Here is a 23514-nt window from a genome sequence, read left to right on the forward strand (position 1 = left end):
TTTTGCTCCTTTCTGTTCACTCCTCCTTAATTTCTGCCTTTCTAGCTCTTTTTTCTTTCCCCACTTATCTCTCTCTTTTGTTAAATTTACCATGAGTAAGGTTCCCTCAACAAAACATAACTGATAGCTGGTAAGGCTTTCATTAGTAATGTATCATTAGCCTATTTTGCAGAGCAGTAAGAGCAAAGAACCTGAGACTCCAGAGCAACACCTCTTTCTCTGTCCACCTTTTCTTAAGGCAGCTCAGTCATGCACATTAATCAGATTCTTCTAAGGAAATAAAAGGAAAAAAGAGTCAAAAGGGAAAATGCAGAGGAAAAAGAGGGAAGGAGAGAAAAGGGAAATACTAAATAAGGATGGGGAAATGTTTTTCTAACCTTCTCTCTCTCAAAGAACTGAACAATGGGCATTTTAAAACTTTACAGATTTTTAAAAGCTGAAGGAGGGAAAATGAAAAACAGAGAAGGCACCAGCTTCCCCTGTTTGTAGTCTATCTTAGAGAAGCAGCATTTATGCTGTTGGTTGAGTGGAGAACAAATGCTACTTAGGTGATGTTGCCAGATTCTAAAAAATAACCAAGCCCCCAGTAAAGCCTAATTGAGATAAACCTTTTTCAAATTTTGGAGACTTTTTTTAGTTACTATTTTTTTTTTTAAAGCATCATCAAAGCCATAAAGAGATACTGAACTTTAGGGTATACAATTGTGTTCCTTTTTTTTTTTTTTTTTTAATTTATTTATGATAGTCACAGAGAGAGAGAGAGAGAGAGAGGCAGAGATACAGGCAGAGGGAGAAGCAGGCTCCATGCACCGGGAGCCCGACGTGGGATTCGATCCCGGGTCTCCAGGATCGTGCCCTGGGCCAAAGGCAGGCGCCAAACCGCTGCGCCACCCAGGGATCCCCTACAATTGTGTTCCTTAAAAAGAAAAGAAACTCTTGAGGTGCCTGGCTGGCTCAGTTGGTGGAGCTTGCAATTCTTGGACTCTGAGTTGTGAGTTCAAGCCCCACACTGGGTACAGATTACTTTAAAATAAAATCTTAAAAAAAAAAAGAGAGAGAAGTAAAGAAATTCTGAAAACAAGCAAGCTAGGAAGACAGTTCATGTCCGCCCCTAAGAAGTCCTTTAAGAACAGGTACTTTAAACAACCACTCAGTATTTACCATCACAGCAACCTGAGAATTGTTCAGGCAAGAATCATCAATGTATGATAAATCATGAGGGGATGTTTAACAAGGAGCAAAATCCTATCTTAAAGTCGTCTCCCCACAGATTGCTTATGAGTTCCAAGGGGAAAATAATATCTATCCTATGGAAAAACAAAGTAACACTTTGACCAGGCAATCAAAATTAATATCACCAAAGGAGGGGTACCTCTATATATGAAATCCTCAGGGCACTATTATCAATAATGGCATGTAGATTCATGCCCATGAATAACTTGCACTAAGTAATCTATTTATCTATCTATTTATTTATTTATAGGCTCCATGCCCAACATGGAGCTTAAACTCAGGACCAGAGATCAAGAATCGCATGCTCTACTAAGAGAGCCAGCAGGTGCCCCCATAACCTGAATTTCATATAAGAAAACATTAGACAAACCCAAAATGAAGAATACTGAAAGAAGAAAGAAAGAAAGAAAGAAAGAAAGAAAGAAAGAAAGAAAGAGAGAGAGAGAGAGAGAGAGAACTGGCTTGTAATCATAAAAAACAAAAATGTTGATGCCATGAAGGACAAAGGGCTAAAGAACGGTCTTAGATTAAAGAAGACTAAAGAAAAAAAAAACATGACAGTTACCTGCAATATGCAATCCTTGATTGAAGGGGAAAAATGTTTATACCTTATTACTGGGAAAACTGATAAAATTAGAATATCAATAATAAAGTATTGTATCAATGTTGAATTTCTTGAATTTGATAACTTTACTAAAGATTATGTAAGAAAATATCCCTGTTCTTAGGAAACATACACTGAAGTATCAAGGAATAAAAGGTTATAATGTATATATAACCTACCCTCAAATGGTTTAGAAAAAAACTATATATATATGTGTGTGTGTGTGTGTGTACAGAGAGAAAGAAAATAATGAAAATAGTAGCAAAAGAGTATATGGGAGACCTCTGTATTATCCTTGCAATGTTTCTATAAGTCTGACATTATTTCAAAATAAAAATTCAAAAAAAAATTTACCATCAGTTGACCCGATCAAATGTCCTGACACTAGTTAGGTAAAGAGAACACTAAAACAACCTCTAGTAGAGGAACAAGCCAAACTTTTCCTTCCCTTTGGAGCCTTTAAAGAAAGACAAACATAAAGATTTCCTATTCTCTGCCTTCTGTTACTGCATGCACACAACCTTGTGTAAGCCTGGATTCTTCAGCCTGTAGCCTCCTGAGGACCTTGGCAAAATCTTCCATTTTCTGAGTACCAAAGAGTTCTACCAAATGCTCATTTCCTTCCTTACAGAGAATCTAGAGAATAGAATGAGTCTTAAAACCTCTGAAACGTGACTGATTAAGATGCTAATCTTGGGCTCACTTGGGAGGATTAATGAGCCATATTTGGATTCTGGAAACAGAAATCCATTTTCCCTTGACTACTTTCCCCACAATGCTTCTGACCAGGTGGGCTAAACCAAGAACTTCCTGGGCCAGAGGGAACCAGGATCCTCTTGCCAGAGTCACCAGGCTTTGGTCACAAAAAGTATTTGGCTAAACTAGGTAATAATGATGTACCTTGGCACTAGGTTCATCTCAGAAAAAAGGCAAAGGAGAAAAAAAAGAAAACCATTCTTTAAATTCAGAACACAATAAGCCATGAAGCAAATGATGAGTCACTGCTCTTTTTGTGGAATATATCTGTATTCCAACATCCACTCCAACTTTCTCTTTTAGAAGTATCTTAACCACTATTTAATTGCCTCACTGTCTCACTATCTCTCTCTATCCTTGAAAATTTTAGGAAAACTTTTCCTGAGGAAAAAGGGCATTTCTAAAGGGCATTCTCTCTGGGAGCACAAGTTCCCCAAGGGTTATTTCTAAATAAGGGCGCTTCCTCTGGGATTCAAAAGATAAATATATGATTGGATATTTTACTAATCTGAAGCCAAATCCTATCCAAAGTTACATGGGTTTTGATACTTCTTTCCTCACATGAAGCTCTTGTGTTGCTGCTAAAAATGTTATTTTTGAACTGGAACTAGTAGATCCAAGCTATAGCAAAGGATTTTCCTCATTCTTTTAGCATCTTAGCTAAATAACCATTAACATCTCGTTTTATGCCCCTAGACTTCAAAATGCTAACAAATGGGTCAGAAACCCAAGCCTGAGAGCTGAGTTTTATTAGAATATATTTTATTAGAAGCAGAATTTTATTAGAAAAGGTAAACAGCCATTGATATCCTATGGTACAATTTTAGTTCAGTTCTGAAATGCACAGATTGATTAATCACAGGTGAATATTAATGGGCTAATTGAGCCCCAAGATATCCAAGGACCTAAAGTAGCTCATGAAGCTGACATGCACTTGGTTACCACTGCCAGGCAGCCAGAGCTAGGGCAGAGGGTGGGAGTAGGATAAACAACACTGAAAAATACCACTGCTATTCTTCTGACCATCCTAGAACCTCTTTCAGCACACCAGGGCATACAACAATTTCCTGAGGTCACATGTGGAAGATGGGCAGACTTCAAACCAGTGCCCAGCTGTCTACTCAAATTCCAGGGCTTCTCAAATCACCAGCCCACTAGACCATAAACTTTATGAGGACAGGAATTGTGTCAGTCTCCTTGAAAACTAGGTCTCAAATACCTAATTCACCGTCTGGCACACATTACATGCTCAAGAAATATCTGTTGACTGAATATATAAATGAATTCCTGCCAAGAACAAACTTCCTGGAGAAGATGCTGTTTTGGAGTCTTTCCAGAACAAGTGACTCTATTCTCATCTCATCAAAAGGACTCAAAAGCATGGCCAAGCCATATGTAACATATTATCCCTCTTTGCCTGAATAATCCACTTAACATCACATAAAAGGAATCAGGTACAAGGTACAGTGACTAGTCAGGCACAATTTCACCTACAATCCTATTTCCTTGGGAAATAATACTTATTCTAACATTCTCCAGGACTGTTATGATTCAAATGGTCTCAAATTCATCTCTGCCTTGCAAAAACGGACTCATCCAGAGAGAAACCATCATATAAAAGGAAGTGCTCAGCCATTAAAAAAAGAGGGGGGGAGGGAATCCTGCCATTTGCAACAACATAGATGGACCCTCAGGATCTTATGCTAATTGAAAGAAGTCAATTTTAAGAGAAGGAAATAATGTATCTCATTTTATGTGGCACCTAAAAAAAGCTGAATTTGGGGTACCTGGGTGGCTCAGACTGTTTAGTGTTTACATTACAATTCAGAATACAATGTCTAACTAAAACAAAAGTTCCCCAAAATGATACTTATCCTTATTATGTGTAATGCATGGATTCTTTCTATCCTATTCCTTTTCTTTCCTCCCTTCATAACTGAAGCTGGTACCAGAAAACAGGAAAGTGCTCAAAGGGGTTATATCAGGGATGCCTGGGTGGCTCAGCAGTTGAGCATCTGCCTTCAGCTCAGGGCATGATCCCAGGATCCGGGATCAAGTCCCACACTGGTCTTCTTGCAGGGAGCCTGCTTCTCTCTCTGCCTGTGTCTCTGCCTCTCTCTCTCTCTGTGTCTCTCATGAGTAAACAAATAAAATCTTGAGGAAAAAAAAATAAAAATTAAAAACAAAAAAAATTAAAAAGGGGTTATATCAAACAACAAAACAACTAATTTGAAAGAGCTAAACTCAAAATGATTTGAGCACCAAAAATAATCAAATGTAATGAATTGTAAAACACCAAATAAATAAAAGATTCACAAGCCCCCCAAAAGGGGGAAAACCCTCATTTGCCACCATTAGTGATCATTATTAACACTAACTCCTTACTCTGAAAGTTATCAATTAAAGGAAAATAATTAAGCATTTTCCCTGCTTTCTTAGGAGAAACTATGGTTCATCCTCCAGTTTATGAAGGAAAGTGATTCTTTACAGAGAATGCCAGCTTATCAATGTAGAAAAAAATGACAGAATTAGAAAAATCATCATTTTGCAAACCCCACTGAAATAAATGACTGGCAATAACTCATCGGTAGGTGATCATTAGGTAAAATGATACTAGAGAACAGGATAGTCACGAGGTGCCCAATTACTACTTCACAGATTACTTACTAATTGCAAAGGGAAAAATAAATTTATTTTACAATAAGGAAATGTGGCAATCACAAACCAGAAGCAAGTAATCAAACTTAATACCACCAATAGTGGGACAAACCTGACAATATATACTCCCTGTGGTGATATAATATAAAATACATAGAATCACCTACAAAGTACTCTTGCCAAAAATGTTTAACCTGCATCAAGTTAAGCCTTTAATCCTAACTTCTAGAACATAGGAATATATGAGATAGAGGAACAAGTTAAATGATACCAAAAAGACACAGACAAACCTAGAACATACAACATTCTAAAGATAAATGGCCTAGTCTCTTCAAAGAGTCAATGTCTAGAAGAAAAAAAGGTAGAGAAAACTATATTAGATTTTAAAAGTCTAAGGAGTTATAACTACCTAATGAAAGAGAATTTTGCTTGGATTTTGGTTTGAAAAACCAGCTATCACTAAAAAAGGCAATTTAGGGGCAAATCAGAAATTTATAATATGGACTGGATACTAGCTAATATCAATAAATTAAGTTTCTTAGGTGTGATAATGGTATTATGATTATGCAGGAGAATGTCCTTATTTAGGTGCATGCTGAAGTATGCAGGGGTAAGATACCAACATGTGTGAAACTTATTTTCATATAGCTCATAAAAAATAATACACACACATATATATGGATAAAGCAAATATGGCTGTTAATAAGTGTGAAAATAACTGCAGAAGTTTAACTTTTTTCACAATACAAAACTGAGAAAATGCTGTGTGACCTTTTAAAAAGTGATTTCATAATCCACTAATGGAATGCAACCTGCAGTCTGAAAGATACCACTCTAGCCCATGGTAGGACAGTCATAATAATACCTTAGAGCTCATTTTTTTTTTAATTTTTTATTTATCTATGATAGTCACACACACACAGAGAGAGAGGCAGAGACATAGGCAGAGAGAGAAGCAGGCTCCATGCACCGGGAGCCTGATGTGGGACTCGATCCCGGGTCTCCAGGATCGCGCCCTGGGCCAAAGGCAGGCGCCAAACCGCTGCGCCACCCAGGGATCCCCACTTAGAGCTCATTTTATTAATCAATTTGGAGCCAGTATGCTTAAACTTGTTGTTTGTCCAAAGAGAAGAATGAGCCGTCATGGAAAATCTCATGTGGAATGAGGCTCTCTCATTCTGCAACCCCTTGTTAGGAGTCTCCCAAGTTTTGTATTTTTCCCGCCAATTAATAACTCACTTTATTTGAAAGGAAAGAATAATCAGTGGAAAAATTCCTACCAGTATCAGGAAAATTTCATTTGTCCCTCTACTCTTAGAGGATTTTTCCCAATCCAGGGGCCCATCACAGATAACACTGAAGTCCTTTTGATCCTTTTCCTCCCTAGTTAATGTTCCCAACTACCCTCAGCCTCCAGTTCCCAAGCTGCTTTCCAGGACACCTGGAAGCAAGCTGCATAGCTGACTAAAGAAAAATCTTTGCTCCCACACTCCATCTGGCCCTGCCTTTCCACCAAATCATATGCCAATTTATTGCCCTCTGATGCACAGTCTATCAGACCACTTCCTGGATGCTCCCACTTTACACTGGGCCAGAAACCTAAGGCAATAATGTGAGTTCTACAAATGGGCAAGTAATTGCTCAATAAGCATGGAACAAGGAAAGGTCAATTGTGATGTGTGCACATGTGGCAGCCCTTCACAACTCAACCTACAGCAGTAATAGTGGTAACAGAAGGCTGGTGTTAACAAAGAGGTATATGATAAGAAGCCAGACAGACAACAAGCAGCCAAGAGTGCTTGTCCATCTAAGTCCTTCAGGATCTCCAAAGACCTAAGTAAAGAAACAAAAGCCTTAAACCTGCTAAGGAGCATCTTATCTTCTGGTTTCCAGAAGCAAAACTGAGAGATTAAGGGAGTCACTGCTCTCTATCAACCAACCTTTCTTAATGAGGTGATCTGAGCTAAAATGATTGAATCTTCATTTTGCTCTATGCCCTGCTCTATTTTCTAATGGGTGCCAGGAGAGAAAAGACAAATGCACTCATCCTTTCCATTAACATATCCATATCATTTTAGAAACTAGGGTGACCAATTAAGCGTCTAGGAACATAGAGAGGTGGTTAGAGAAGGCAAGGCTGAGACAAATTACTCTTTACTATCTCTAATCAAAACTGCACGTTGAATTTCAAATATTTGGCTTCTTCTGAAACTCTCTTGGCACTTACCCTGAGTTTGAGTGAGTGGAAAAGAAGAAAGACTCTCTGCTTGCATCCTTGTTAAAAACAAAGCAGCAGCTGGCTTTTCCTCTTTTTACTCATCTGATTGATGCCATGGCAAGCTGGGCACATACTCAGAAATTTCAGGCCTCAAGAAGTGTCTGTGCCAAAAGGACAATGGCAATGACAGCAATACCAGTAACTTTGTTGCCTACTTCAGATCACACTGTCATATCATACTTTAACCTATACCACAAAAAAAACTAGACTCTTCTGCCTCTGCTTCTGAATCCAAGCTATTAGGAAAGCCCTTTTTATCATAACCCACTTTCAGATACATGTAGTGGAAAATTTGCCAGCAGACTAATTCTGATGGCTAAATGTGTTTAAGTATTACGGAGAGAAAAAGGGAGAGCTGGGCACCTAAGAAGTCAGACTAAGCAGAGCTGATTCTTCTCCACAAAGTCTTCATTTTTCTAATCTCTAGGACAAACATATGTTTGGAAGAGCTTCTTGGTTTAGAAGTGTCAACTGAGAAGGGTTCAAATCATTCCCAGGAATGACAGAATCAACAAATTTAGGTCTCTTAGAGTCATCTTATTGATATGAATATTCCCTGGGGAAAAAATAATCACAGTGCCTTTATTTTCCCTAACTGTGCTAAAATGCCCACAAGTCTAAGGCCACTCAAGCTACCAAGATTCTAAGGTGCCAATGTTAGTCTGACTCACATTCAGGTCACATCTTACTTAATGTGTTGCTAAACCATCTCTAAACTAACACAATCTATTATTTATAGAACAAAAAAGTCATAAAGGGCACAGGAAATAGATACTTGTATGCCCAGCCTTGTTCTTCCAATACTCAACCCATTACATGAAATCGTCTGCCAGATTTTATCATACACACTTGGTTCTCTCAGTCTCTACTTAAGTCTTGAACAATTCACAAGCTCAATTCCAAGTGGGACAAAGCCAATGACTCATTCAACCTTCTTCCCATGCTAATAATGATATATTACTTACTACTCCCCAAACTACAGGCTCCTAGAAAAAAATGATTATGCATTCAATTAGTTTGGGAGATGATAACTCCAGCAAAATTTTTATTCAAATAATGTACCCTTACTCAATCTTTTTCCTTACAGAGACTACTTCAGTCTCTTTTCCTGATACCACCCCATGTGCCAAACAAAACAGATTAAACTTGAAGTCTGAGGCATCCTTGAACAGTTTCACTTCTACTTAGAAGGGTATTTCTAAGAAATCTAAGCCAGACAGGTGTTAAGTCATTGTTCCTCCCAGGTTGGCTTCCAGACTCTGTTTAAATGTTCTCTGCAAACCTCTGGAGTACGTGGATTCAAACCTCCTAGCTCTGAATTCACAGAGCTTGAGACAGACAGTATTCTACAGGTGTGTTTGTCCAGGATAAACTATATTTAAATAAACTCCTGATACATCCACTTTCTCCAGGCACCTGCTTCTCCTTCTTCAACTTAAGTACACCAATCTTGCTGTCCAGTAAAAAAATATCCTCTCCCTCAAGAGTTACTCTACGCAAACCACTGATGTCTTTTGGAGTATCTAAATTCTGGCCAGAACTGCTTTCCATGAGAAAGCCAATAAGCAAATATATAAGCTATAATTTTTGTTCATTTCTTTGGCTTGTTTGTTATCAAGGCATGAAAAGATGGCAATAGATTGCCCTCATTCACTATCAGCCATTCCATGCCTGATAGGCAACCATATGACACAGAATAGAGGCCACAAACGTTAGCCTTGGAATGGTCAGCTAGAGCCACTAGTCTTGTAAAACCAGTAGCTATGAGTGGACTGTTTACGATTATAGACCCAATCCCTAAGTGCCTAATCAAAATGCCTAGAACATAGCAGATATTGAACAAATATTGGTTAAAAGCAATTCAAATAAATAAATAAATAAATAAATAAATAAATAAATGCAATTCAATAACCCAGACCCAGAAGGAATTCAAATCTTAGTGAACCCCAAAAAGAAAAATTCAAGAAGCTAAAACAGTTCCATAGTTAACAGATGCTTATACTAGGCCTCAAGACCACCTTAGTTCTATGCCAAATACCCTCAATCTTCATAGGTTCTCAGAATTAAAAATGCCTAGAGTTAAATCTCCAAAGGCAAATTCACTACCCACCCCACCGAACCCCCACCATCCCTAACACATACACTACTAAAAAGTCTCCCTCAAACTCTGGCCCTAAGGGCTTTAGAGTCACTAAGAGGTAATCCCTTAAGAAAAGATTCTGGTTATGATACTTTTGACTATTCCACTCTCTCTGCTTTAAATCCAAAATTTCCTAGATAAGAACCTCTTTGTAATGATCTAAGCTTAAAGACCAAGGACAAAGGCAACCTAAATCTGGAGACAAATGATCATAGTCAAACACCACAAATCACAATGGACTAGAGAGCCCTTTCCATGAAGCTCTACTGGATGAGGGCACTAAGGCTTGCAAGGACTTGTCCAGTTAGGGAACACAGAGATCAAAGACCACAGACCATGCTGGCTAGAAGGATTCTTCTAAACTGCTTACCTTCTTCTTCTTCTTCTAATTTTTTTTTAAACTGCTTACTTTCTTCAGACCTAAAACCAGGAGCAGTACCAAGTATCCTGATATTTCCCTTTTTCTTTCATCCCCCTATCCCATGCCACAGATCTTACCACCTAGTCTAGCTATAAGACTGAAGATAACTCCAATATGCCAAGAGCCCCCTTCTAGGTCTCTAGAAGAATAAAAGAAAACATGTCCTTAGGATCTACGCCCAGGACAGAGTTTGGGCAGATGTAAGAGAGAGGCAGTAGTCCTTCTACCCCTAAGGCCAAGACACCCCAGCCCTGCAGGCAGCACAGAGTTAACTACCCACCCGCTTTGAGAAGCACAAAGGTACATCACTGCAACATGCCTAACATTTACATTGCCTCTCTCTGCTCATTAAACAGGTTTTGGTTAAATAATGAACAAACTGTATTACAGACTCCGATGAGAATTCCAAAATTATAAATCAACTGGGAAAGCCCATAGGGGCAGACAGACAGGGAGGGGGGAGAAGGATAATATTGACTAATATAAAGGGCGCAGCTTGACAGTGGATATTCCTGCCACACCTGATCAAACACACTCCGTGGGGGGAGGGGAAAGAGAGCAAGAGAGGGGAGATGGGACAAGACAGCCTGAAATTTGCATCCGGAAAAGATTAAAACGGATTCTTTGGGGATAGAGAAAATACATAATATATATTACTATAAATGCAAAACTGTACTAAAAGCTAACTCAAATGTCAAAGATTACAGCTTGAATAAATTTAAATATAAAAGCCATGTGCTTCTTGAGTTAATGAGAGAGACATAAAAGGACAAACTGGGCCAGGAGACTGAAGAGAGCCTTGTGCTGCCTTTGCTGGGTAATGGGCTCAAAGCACAGCAGCAACTACAGTCAGAGACTTCCCTCCCTAGCTCTGAGTCCTGAGGAAGAACTGGTGAATCCCATTACTCTTCCAGCTCCTACATTTGCTGTTTTTAAAAATTAAGATGTAATTCACATGCTATAAAATTTACCTTTTTAAATTGTACAATTCAATGTTTTTAAATATATTCACAAAGTTGTACAACTATCACCATTACCTAATTCAGAACATTTTTATGTTTTGTTTTATAACATTTTACGTTTTGTTTTATAAACATTTTATTTTTTCTCCAAAAAGAAACCCTATACTCATTTGTAGTCACTTCCCATACCCCCTCCCAGTCCCTGGTAACCGCACATCTGATTAACTCTTTCAGAATAACCTCCTAAAAGGATTTCTAAGAGAACTTAAAGACCAAATGAGGGCCAGCAGTCAAGTCCCACTGGTGGTAGGCCAAAGTTTTATACAAAATAGCAACAAGCAAACTTTGCTCTTAGGTGCCCTGTATCTTCAAAGTGCAACATCACTTTAGATTTGGTATTAGACTATTTTATTACTCTAAATGCTACAAAGCATGTAGTCATCATGCAGTTTGGGCAAATACTGAATGTAGTCCAGAGACATGAATTTGTGAGAATAGTATGGACTTAGCTAACTAACCTTATTAGAGACAATAAACTTATTTCTTCTGCAATGCTCAGATAATACTTATGGAAGAGTAGGTACTGCTTACCTACTTAAAAGATCCTCTGTTTATAAGAAAAAAAATCATTTGGTTTACTGACAATGTCCAATGAACTACCCCTTTCCAACAGTGATATTCTTAACCAACCAAGCCAGCAAATGTCTAGAAAAAAGCAAATAGAAATCCTTCTTATAGGATGCCTGGGTAGGTCAGCAGTTTGGCACTTGCCTTCGGCCCAGGGTGTGATCCTGGAGTCCCTGCATGGAGCCCACTTCTCCCTCTGCCTGTATCTCTTTCTCTCTCTCTCTCTTTCTTCCTCTCTCTCTCTCTGTCTCTCATGAATAAATAAATAAAATCTTAAAAAAAAAAAAGAAATCCTTCTTATAAGAAGAGTCTAAGCCCAAGTCAGTTTCATGAGTTGAACTGAATGAAGTCCTAGAATTCCTGACATACTTCTCCAATCTAGGTGGGACACCATTCTCAGTCACACAGAGCAGGCAGTCCCTTCAGTTTCTCTTTCCAAGTTCAAAACCTTTTCCCAGCCTCCTACCACTAATACATTAATAGGCTTCCAAGAAAGCAGTCCTCCTGACACTGCCAATCAGAAAAATCTGTTTGTCTCAGTAAAAGAAACAAGAAATTGGTCATGGACTACAGATTCCAGGACCACAGGGGCAGCTGACCTATAAACTTGCTCCTGGAAGCCAGCGCTGGGGGAGGGTGGAGTCAGAACCAATCAGAAGACTATGAAATGTTCCATTTCTGGTCCACTCAGTCATTTTTTCACACAGGTGATATGTTAAGACCTGAGAACAATGGAAAACCTTGGCAGGCACCATTTCAACATCTGCCCTGGAAAATACTACCACCTTCTTCCTTGCTCCAAGAGAAAGCTTGGCAATACCCAATTATGTTCCTAGTACCACTGACAGAACTGGCTCCTCAGCACATTCTGGTTTTATTAAGTTTCAAGCAGCAGATAATATGGATTCCTGACTCAAAGATGTAAGAAAATTAAGCAGCAGACTCAATATTGGCAGCTCTTAGGTGGTCTCAAACCCCAAGTCCTGACTGTACCACCTACTACATATACGGTCTCTTGAGATATGTCAGGGATATGTCAGGATAGAGAAAACAAGTATGGGATATAGATTAGATGTAAAGTAGGAAATGTAGCTCTGTCAGGATAGCAGGACTATCTCAGCCCCTCAAGGTCTACAGAGTGCCCAAAAAGCTTACAAGGCTACTCCAGTCTGATTTCAGCCATTTTAGGGTGTTTTCAACCATAAATAATACCAATACCTCACTGTGTATAAATTTTGTTTTATATTATGTTTCCAAATATATTAACATGTTTAATTCTTTAACATCTTTTAAAAGATAGTACAGTTGACCCTTTACCAACCTATGCGTTTGGCATACCAAAACGCCCACCCTTGCAGTTGAAAATCCATGTATGGGGCACCTGGGTGGCTCAATAAGTCAAGTGTCTGCCTTTGGCTCAGGTCATGATCCCAGGATCCTGGGATTGACCCCCACATTGGGCTCCCTGCTCAGCAGGGAGCCTGCTTCTCCTTCTCCCTCTGCCGCTCCCCTGCTTGTACTCTCTCTAAAATAAATAAATAAAATCTTAAAAAAAAAGAAAAGAAAATCCATGTATAACTTTCGATTCCCCCAAAACTACTAATAGCCTGTAAACCAGAAACCTTATTAATAACAAAAGCAATCGATTAAAATACATTTCATTTGTCATGTGTATTATATATTGTATTCTCATAATAAAGTAGCTAGAGAAAAGAAAATGTTAAGAAAGTCATGGTGGGGGGATGCTGGCTGGCACAGTCCGTAGAGCATGCAACTCTTGCTCCTAGGGTTGTGGAGTTCAAGCCCCACATTGGGTACAGAGATTACTTGAAAATAAAATCTTTAAAAAAAAGAAAGTTAAAGGAAGAGCAAATATATTTACAGTACTATATTGCATATACTGAAAAAAATCCACAGATAAGTGTTCCTTTTTTTTTTTTTTTTTAAGATTTTATTTATTTATTCATGAGAGACAGAGAGACAGGTAGAGACATAGGAAGAGGGAGAAGCAGGCTCCATGCAGGGAGCCCAATGTGGGACTCAATCCCGGTACTCCAGGATCATGCCATGAGCCAAAGGGAGATGCTCAAACGCTAAGCCACCCAAGTGTCCCCCACAGATAAGTGTTCCTACACAGTTCAAATCCATATTATTCAAGGATCTACTACTCGCTGAACTTTGGCCACCAAAATAGTTGTAAATACCCATTCACTACATTTTCTTTCTAAATGGGATAGGTAAACTTTATCTGTAAAGTAAAAAAACAAAAAAACAAAACTTCTGTGCAAGTAGCCAACTTCCTAAAGCAGCCAAGTCACTTATGCAGGCTATAAAACAAGAAAAGGCCACCAAGTTGCAGCTTTAATCCTGACTAACCAGCTAACCACCACTTCCTCTATACTTTGATCCTTGCCTAACATTTCCAATGCTTTTCAACTGAGTGAAATCACTCCTTTAAAGAAAACATGTAGGGAAGGAACCCTAGGAGCAAGCCCATGTTTAAGAAAGTAAAAAGAAACTTTTCTCCAGATATTCTCCTACATTTCTCATGAAAGGAGAAAATTTTACTGCTTACTTAACTTGCAGAAACCTAAAAACTATTTCAATTGTTGTCTTAGATACATTACTAGTTAAAAAGCATTCCAAGTATATTGCAAAAGCCCTTTATGGTTGACAGAGGAACACAGCTCTGAGGCTGTCCCTTTCACTCTCTCCCCTTGAAAAACCCAAAGGTGCTGAGACTTGCCTCCTCTTGACACATAACATATAACTAACAGGACGTACTTCCTGTATACATCCTCCTCTAACTGTATGAACAGAAGCAATGCAGACCAGGGCACTAAACCAGGCCAGCATTCTGTTTTTGACTCCAGCTCTTAGGATCAACGTAACCTCAGCTAAATCATTTAAAATGTCTCTGGACTTCAACTTCATTCATAAATAGGGGACAATATCTGCCATGCTCCTTCACAGAATTGTGTAAAAGTCAAATAAGGTAATAAACACGAAAGCAGCTTTGAAAATTCTAAACATATAAATATTACATGAAGTTATTATAATTAGGAAAATAGGGAATAAAAAAAAGGACAAATGATTCTGGGAACACATGAAGACTGAAAGATTTGTATTAAGAATTAAGGCCCTAAAAGTTGATAACAACATTCTAGAAGAGAAAGGTTTCATTGTCAGTACTAAAAACTTCACTTGTAAAAATAAGTAATAAAAACTTCTGGGACGCCTGGGTGGCTCAGCGGTTGAGCATCTCCCTTCATCTCAAGGCATGATCCTGGAGTCCCACATCAGGCTCCCTGCATGGAGCCTGCTTCTCCCTCTGCCTATGTTTCTGCCTCTCTCTCTCTCTGTGTGTGTGTGTGTGTGTGTGTGTCTCATGAATAAATAAATAAAATCTTAAAAAAAAAAAAAGTAATAAAAACTTCATTTGTGCCACCAACTTCCTACCTCATGGCATGCAAGAGGTAGAAAAAGAAAGTAGTTAAAACCATAAATAACCAAAAATAATTTCATATAACTCAAACAATAAAGGGAGCTTATAATTGTATGAACACTGATTCCCCAGTAAAGTGGGACATTGTACTAGGGAACTCAAGGAAAAGAATCAGCAATGCAGTAAACCGGGGCAAACTACACCCATGGGCCAAACATGGCTTGTTCTGTTTTATTTTTTTTTTTAATTTTTACTTATCACTCATTCATGTAAGTATTATCTATGTCTACTTTTGAGCTATAATAGCAGAACTGAGCAGTTGCACAGTTAATACGGTCTGCAAAACCTAAAATATTTACTATATAGTTCCTTACAGAAAAAGTTTGTTCATTCCTGCAATAAATCAAACACGTATTTTTCTACTAGTATAAATAATCCTATTTAGGTGTGGGGACTTACCTGTTATATTGTTTAAAACCTCCTTTAGATTACTGAAACTATGCAGCAGAGGATCCCGTTCTTCATCCTGTAATACATTGATTCAAAAAAAAAAAAAAAGTCAGTATCAGATAAAGAGGAGAAGGGAAATAACAGACAGATCAAGGGCACTTTGTCTGAATCCAACAATTAAGTTTCCCTTCTGAGGAAAAGAAAGTTAGCCATGGTTCAGTTTTCCAGTTCCCTTATCTCCTATTTCATAAAGATACTCTGGGCTTACCTAAAATAGTAAATTCTGAAATACTAATCTATACCATGACCATAGCACTCTAGCTACCATAGATTGCCAGGGTCTTTACATGTGCTATGGTCTGAACATGTGTCCCTTCAAAACTTATATGTAAAAATCCTAATGTCCAATGTGATGGTATAAGAGGTAAAAGCCTCTAAAAGGTGGGTGATTAGGGCCTCCAGAAGGAACTAATACCCTTATGAAAGAGACCCAAGAGAGCTCCCTTGCTCCTTCCATCATGTGAGGATATAAGAAGCCTGAGACCTAGAAGAGGGCTCTCACCTGACCTTGCTGGCATCTTGACCTTGGACTTCCAGTCTCCAGAACTGTGAGAAATAAATTTCTCTTGTTTATAAGCCACCCAATCTGTGGTACTTTGTTACAGTACCCCAAAAGATGAAGATAATGTATTATTCTATCTCTTCTCCTTCTTCATACTCATTATATAATCATACATATTCATTTCAAAGACATTGCTGACTCCATTTTTATTTTTTTAAGATCTTATTTTTGGGGCACCTGGCTGGCTTAGTCAGTAGAGCAGGGGACTCTTGATCTCAGAGTTGTAGGTTCAAGCCCCACACAGGGCATGGAACCTACTAAAATAATAACAATAAGATTTTATCTATCTACTTATTTATTAATATTTTACTTTTATTTTATTTTATTATTTTTTATTTTTAAATTTAATTTGCTAACACATAGTGTAACACCCAGAGCTCATTTCATCATGTGCCCTCCTTAATGCCTGCACCCAGTTACCCTATCCCCCCACCCACTTCACCTTCTTCAACTCTTTGTTTCCCAGAGTTAGGAGTCTCTCGTTTGTCTTCCTCTCTAATTTTTCCCCACTCAGTTTCCCCCTTTCCTTTATCGTCCCTTTCACTATTTCTTATATTCCACATATCATTTTAAGTAACCTCTATATCCAGTGTGGGGTTCAAACTTATAACCCTGACCAAGAGTCTCACCCTCTAAGAATGAGCCAGTCAGACGCCCCTAAACAATCCATTTTTATAAATGAACATGAGAAATTTCCAAACACATATACATATATTCACTAGGCTGGAAATGTCTAAACTTGTTTTTACAATGTCAAATACAATTCTATACAACTGTGCAAAAAATATCCTTGAATATACATATGCAACAAAGAAAGTCAGCTTTACAACAGGTTAAGTTTCTTACTCCTCTGATTGGCAATATATGGCCTGCTCTATATACTCCCAAGGAGTACTACCACTAAGATACACTCCACGCATCAATTTTTTTTTAAGAACTTTATTCATTTATTCATGAGAGTCACAGAGAGAGAGGCAGAGACATAGGCAGAAGGGAGAAGCAGTCTCCTCACAGGGAGCCTGAAGTGGGACCCGATCCTGGATCTCAGGATCATGTCCTGAGCCAAAGGTAGACACTCAACCATTGAGCCATCCAGATGTCCCTCCATGTATCAATTTGATAGCTAATTATAGTCCTAGGGAATCTGAAGGTAAAACATCTTCCTGACATTTTTAGGCATATTTAAGAGGTTTCAAGTGCTACCTTCAGTTGTCTACAAAAATAGAAGAATAATTATCATCTTTTGGGTCCCAGAGGCAAAAAAAAAAAAAAGCAGCCTATAAATTTGACATTAGTTAGAATAAAATAGAAGGGTCCTTGATAGGGGTGCCTGGGTGCCTCAATCAGTAGCATCCAACTCCTGATTAGCTCAAGTCATGATCTCAGGGTTGCAAGATCAAGCCCCATGTAGTGCTCTTCACTTAGTGGGGAGTCTGCTTCCCCTCTCTCTTTTTTTTCTGCCCATCCTCCCACTCGTGTATCGCTCTCTCTCTCTCTCTCTCTCTCAAATAAATAAATGTTTAAAGGGGGGGGTCCTTGATACCAAGAACAACCCTGAGTTTCTACTATTCTCATTATTACTAGGAAATTGATCATGGTTTTGTTTTGGGGTTTTTTTTAAGACTTTATTTATTTATTCATGAGAGATACAAAGAGATAGGCAGAGACAGGGCAGCCTGGGTGGCTCAGCAGTTTAGCACCTGCCTTCAGCCCAGGGCGTGATCCTGGAGACCAGGATCAAGTCCCACATCAGGCTCCCTGCATGGAGCCTGCTTCTCCCTTTGCCTGTATCTCTGCCTCGCTCTCTGTGTCTTAAATAAGTAAAATCTTAAAAAAAAACAAAAACAAAAACAAAAAAACACCAAATTCTAAAAAAGAAAAAAAGAAAAGAAAAGCAGAGACACAGATAGAGGGAGAAGCAGGCTCGATCCTGGGACCTGGGCACCACACCCTGAGCCAAAGGCAGATATTCAACCACTGAGACACCCAGATGTCCATAATTATTGTTTTAACCATGCATTAGATCCCTTACAACTCAGTGACCAAGCTATCTTGCCCATTCCCCACTTACCAGTGGAGTATGAGTGCTCCATCGGGCATTTCGTTTGATTGCCCCAACCACAATGTTAATCTCCCCTTGAATGATGTAAATATTTTTATCCACCATCCTGGCAAACCTACCAAAACAGTTCAAAGAAAAATTAGTTAATATTTGGTTACTCAGAGCATACCCACATTTAAATCAGTACCTGGTAATGTCAAAATTATGATTTAACTTCCCAGTACCACGATTCCCCATCAGTAATACTAGGATAGGATGAAGTCCATTTTATGTTATGAATCCAGCTACCTGGCTCTCCTAGAGGTCTCCAGAAGTTCAAGATACAACTCAAAAAGTATCAATCCAGAAAATTTCTCAAAAGCACCCAACAATCTCTAGCAAGCATATCAAATTCTTCAAAGCCAACTATCCCCAAAACCTCTCCTGTGAGGATTTTAGGTATGCAGATACTTCTGTGTTACTAAAGACATATTTCAGATTTTCCTTTTGTTCTTCTTTATTCCCTCACAGTAACAATAAAAGGTCAAGTGAAAAGAAAAGAACAAAAGCTGTTAGAAAAATAGCCTTGAAAAAAAAAAAAAAAAAAAGAAAAATAGCCTTGGTTTAGAACCACAGTTAGAATGTCAGCTTATAGACTACATCCATTCTACCAAGTCAGCTCTACAAAACTGGATAGTGGCCGTAATACAACCTTTGAAAAGTTCTGAAAAGTCAAGTTCACTTGCTTATAGCAGGAACTGTCTAATAAGTTAGATTGACAGATAGACTCATTTTAAAGCTGCTTCTGTATGAATCTCTGAAGTGAAGCTAAAACACTACTTTAGTACTTTAAGTGTTCCCAACTGAATTATTATAGGATATATGTGTGTGTGTGCGCACGCGCACTGCCTAGAACAGCACTTAGAAAAGATACTTAATTTTCTTCCCAGGTGAAAAAAAAAAAAAGAGTATCTTCTTAGCATAGAGAAAACCCTAGGAGCATGTAAAAAACCATTTCCACTTTACATTATTTAGAAACCCTCCTCACAAGGACAAAATATTAAAAAGCAGACAGGGAAGGGTGAGGGAGGCATATAGTCAAACATTTATATCAGGCTCCAGGAAAGTTAAAACAGTTAGGCTATCAGGATAAGGTAAGAGGGATCCCTGGGTGGCGCAGCGGTTTAGCGCCTGCCTTTGGCCCAGGGCTCAATCCTGGAGACCCGGGATCGAATCCCACGTCAGGCTCCCGGTGCATGGAGCCTGCTTCTCCCTCTGCCTATGTCTCTGCCTCTCTCTCTCTCTCTCTCTCTCTGTGTGTGTGTGACTATCATAAATAAATAAATTTTTAAAAAAAAGGATAAGGGAAGAAAGAATTCCACAAGTATTACTAAGCACCTACTATGCATATGACATCTTTCATAGTACTAAGGATACAAAGTAAATAAGACATGGAAAGAGCTCTCAGACATATGGAATGAAAACACAAAACAAAACTGGAGTACAAGACCCTATGTTACCATTTATGTAAAAACCAACCAGGGCAGCCTGGGTGGCTCAGCGGTTTAGCACCGCCTTCAGCCCGGGATGTGGTCCCGGAGACCCCGGATGGAGTCCCGAGTCAGGCTTGAGTCCCGAGTTGGGCTCCCTGCATGGAATGGAGCCTGCTGCTCCCTCTGCCTCTTTCTCTCTCTCTCTCCGTCTCTCATGAATAAATAAAATCTTAAAAAAAACAAAAACAAAAAAACCTACCCACCCTACATAAAATACCAGATTTTTGTTTTTAATATTATGCAATATTTAACACACAGTATAATATAAAGAGCAAGAGAATAGCCAGTATCCAGATAAAGAATAGTACAACTAAAGTTTCTGTAAATTTTCCCTAATCATATCCTGTTCTCTTTCATCCATAGGTCTCACTATTCTAAATCTGGTATTTATTAAACTTTTATGTTGCTTCATACTTTTGCTTCACTGATATATATCTTTAAATAACATATAGCATTATTCTGCATATTTTTGTACTTTATGTAACTAATATAATATTGCATGTATTTTTCTGCAATTTGACCTTTTCCCTTGAAACATTATGTTTGAGTTATCCATGTAGTTAAGTGTACTTAATGTATTTTGTCCAGGTAATATATACATAAGTAAATAGAGAATATATACATATGTAAACTCCCCAAAGGGAGCCTGCTTCTCCCTCTACCTATGTCTCTGCCTTTCTATCTCTCATGAATAAATAAATAAAATCTTTAAAAAAATAAAACAATAATCAATTTCCCAGTAATAATGAGAATAGTAGAAACTCAGGGTTGTTCTTGGTATCAAGGACCCTCCCCCCACCTTTTTTTTAAAGATTTATTTATTTGAGAGAGAGAGAGAATTCACGAGTGGGAGGAGGGGCAGAGAAGATTTTATTTATTTATTCAGAGAGAGGGGATGCCTGGGAATCTCGGTTGGGTGTCTGACGCTTGATTTCAGCTCAGGTCATGATCCCAGGGTGAGATTGGGCCCCACATCAGGCTCCACCCTGCTCCACGCTCAGTGAGGAGTCTGCTTGAGATTCTTTCCCTCTGTGTCCCCAGACCCCCACTCCCCTTCTCATCACTCTCTCAAATAAATAAATAAATGATTTTTTAAAAAGGTCTGGGTAGATGTACCCCAAACTCAGTAACCATAGTCATCTCTGGAGAAGGTATTATGAAATCAGGGTGTAATCAGAGGACATTTGTAGCCTTACTACAATGTTTTAATTTTTTTACAAGGAGAATTTTTTTAAAAAAATTATAGCAGGATGGAGAATTTATTCCATCAATTTATACCATCAATAATAATTTAAAATTAATAATGATGAAAGAGATCAGATGTCATTTCTGCCCATGAGGTATTTACAGAGTTTAGTCAGATCTAAAAGAAAATAAGCTACAGATACACAGAAAAAAATACATCCTTCTAGTAGTACCATTTGCATATTTTGTATAAGACAGGGCCCTCAGAAAGCAAGAAGTATGAAAAGCATTATAATAAAGGGGAAAAGGACAGGTAAAAATGTTGTCAGGACCATAACACCTTCTTCAAATCCACAAGAGAATCCAACATAATAATACATTTACCTTAATGATAATTAAAAGATACTAGGCTTGGGTTTGTTTTTTTTTTTAAGATTTTATTTATTTATTCATGAGAGAGACAGAGAGAGAGAGAGAGGCAGAGACACAAGCAAACTCCATGCAGGGAGCTCGATGTGGGACTCCATCCCGGGACTCCAAGATCACGCCCTGAGTATAAGGCAGGCGCTAAACCGCTGAGCCACCCAGGGATCCCCCGATACTAGGTTTAAAAAAAAAAAAAAAGGAAAGAAACAATTAAGTTAGTCCCAGAAGACCATCTACTTTCCTTTTTTTTTTTTTTTTTTTTTAAGATTTTATTTGGAACGCCTGGGTAGCTCAGCAGTTGAGAGTCTGCCTTTGGCTCAGGACGTGATCCTAGAGTCTTCAGATCGAGTCCCACATTGGGCTCCCTGCATGGGGCCTTCCTCTCCTTCTGCCTATGTCTCTGCCTCTTTCTCTCTGTGTCTCTCATGAAATAAATAAAGTCTTAAAAAAAATAAAAATATTTTATTTATTCATGAGAGACAGAGAGACAGAGACAGAAAGAGGCAGAGACATAGGCAGAGGGAGAAGCAGGCTCCATCCAGGGAGCCTGACGGGGACTCGATTCCGGGACTCCAGCATCATGCCCTGGGCTGAAGGCAGGCGCTAAACTGCCGAGCCACCCAGGCATCCCTATCTACTTTCCAAATGCCCTAGGCACACAATGTTCTCTTCTGAGAAGATTCAACAATGAATACATACATAACAATAAGGAGGAGAACCAAGAAATAGAAGATGAACAAATTCAAAAATAAGTCAAAGTATCAGAAAAGAAAAAGATAAAATCTTTAGTATCATTCCTTTCTTAAATTATTTAGGCAAGATGAATATGCTCTATATCTCTAGAAGGATTTTGAAGAAATTGCTAACAGAGGTTGCCTCTTAGAGAAGGGAAGTGGGGAACAAGGATGAGAGGAAGACTTGCTTTTCTCCGTATATTCTTTTGTATCTCTTGAGTTTTGTGTCACACATATATGTTACCTATTTTTAAATTAGAATAGTGAAGGGGTCCCTAGATAGCTCAGTTGGTTGAACGAACAACTCTTGGTTTCTGCTTAGGTCATGATCTCATGGATGGTGGGACTGAGCTGAAGCTGGACTCTCCACTTAGTGGGAGTTCTGCTTGAAGATTCTCTCCCTCTGCCTCTCCCACCACACTCACTTGCACTTGTGACCACACTCACTCTCTCTCTCTCAAATAAATAAATCTTTATGGGATGCCTGGGTGGCTCAGCAGTTAAGCGTCTGCCTTTGGCTCAGGACATGATCCCAGGGTCCCAGAATCAAGTCCCACATCGGGCTTCCTACATGGAACCTGCTTCTCTCTCTGCCTATGTCTCTGCCTCTCTCTGTGTCTCTCATGAATAATAAATAAAATATTTTAAAAATAAATAAATATTTACAAAAATAATTAGAAGAGTGAAAAGTAGTTGTATTTTTCCATTTGTAAATGATTAGGCGTAGCCATCAAAGTTAATTAGCTAAAATTTATTTTGGTCAGACATTACCTAATACATGCTAAGCAAAAGAGTAGGCACAGCATACAGTAACTGTCATTACCCACCCAAAAGGAATTTATAATCTAGTAGATTAGATAAAACACATACATATACACACAAACCCATGTATATCTCCGATGCATGAGTAATACATACTGTCACAATACTGGAGCAAAGAAAATTATTTCTGGTAGAGGGCTCTGGAAGGCAACTGAAAAACAAGATTCCATTTTCTTGAGAGAGAGAGTGCAAACACAAGAGAATGAGGAAAAGAGGGGCAGAGGGAGGGAGAGAGAGAAGTGGACTCCAGGCTGAGCATGGAGCCAGACTAGGCAGGGCTTGATCTCAGGAACTAGAGACCATGACCTGAGCCAAAATCAAGAGCCAGATGCTTAACCAGCTGAGTCACCCAGGTGCTGCCAGACAGGATCCAACAGTCAAAAATATAAGGGAAGAATGGGAAGGGTAAAGGCTCATAGGTAGGAAAATTCAGTAGGTGTTTAGGGGATCATGATTATTCCAGACTGGCTGGAATATTATTCCTAGGGGAATAAATAATAGGAGGTAAAGCTAAAACAGCAAATGTGGGCTATATCATGGAAGGCCTTCAATACATA

General features: G+C 38.7%; 1 protein-coding gene across 10 annotated transcripts in view; it reads right to left on the reverse strand.

The window, feature by feature from the left end:
- The window catches only part of GBF1 (golgi brefeldin A resistant guanine nucleotide exchange factor 1), a 121269-nt gene that overhangs the window by 89493 nt on the left and 8262 nt on the right, over positions 1-23514 (reverse strand). For all 10 annotated transcript variants that reach the window (XM_077877843.1, XM_077877841.1, XM_077877842.1 and 7 more), the window contains exons 2-3: positions 18268-18373; positions 15584-15650 (exon numbers count right to left, since the gene is read on the reverse strand). In XM_077877843.1, the coding sequence (XP_077733969.1) occupies positions 15584-15650; positions 18268-18363 (163 nt within the window). In that variant the 5' untranslated portion in view covers positions 18364-18373. The remainder of the gene's footprint in view (positions 1-15583; positions 15651-18267; positions 18374-23514) is intronic.

The sequence above is a fragment of the Canis aureus genome, chromosome 29 (assembly GCF_053574225.1).
Source record: "Canis aureus isolate CA01 chromosome 29, VMU_Caureus_v.1.0, whole genome shotgun sequence".
NCBI lineage: Eukaryota > Metazoa > Chordata > Mammalia > Carnivora > Canidae > Canis > Canis aureus.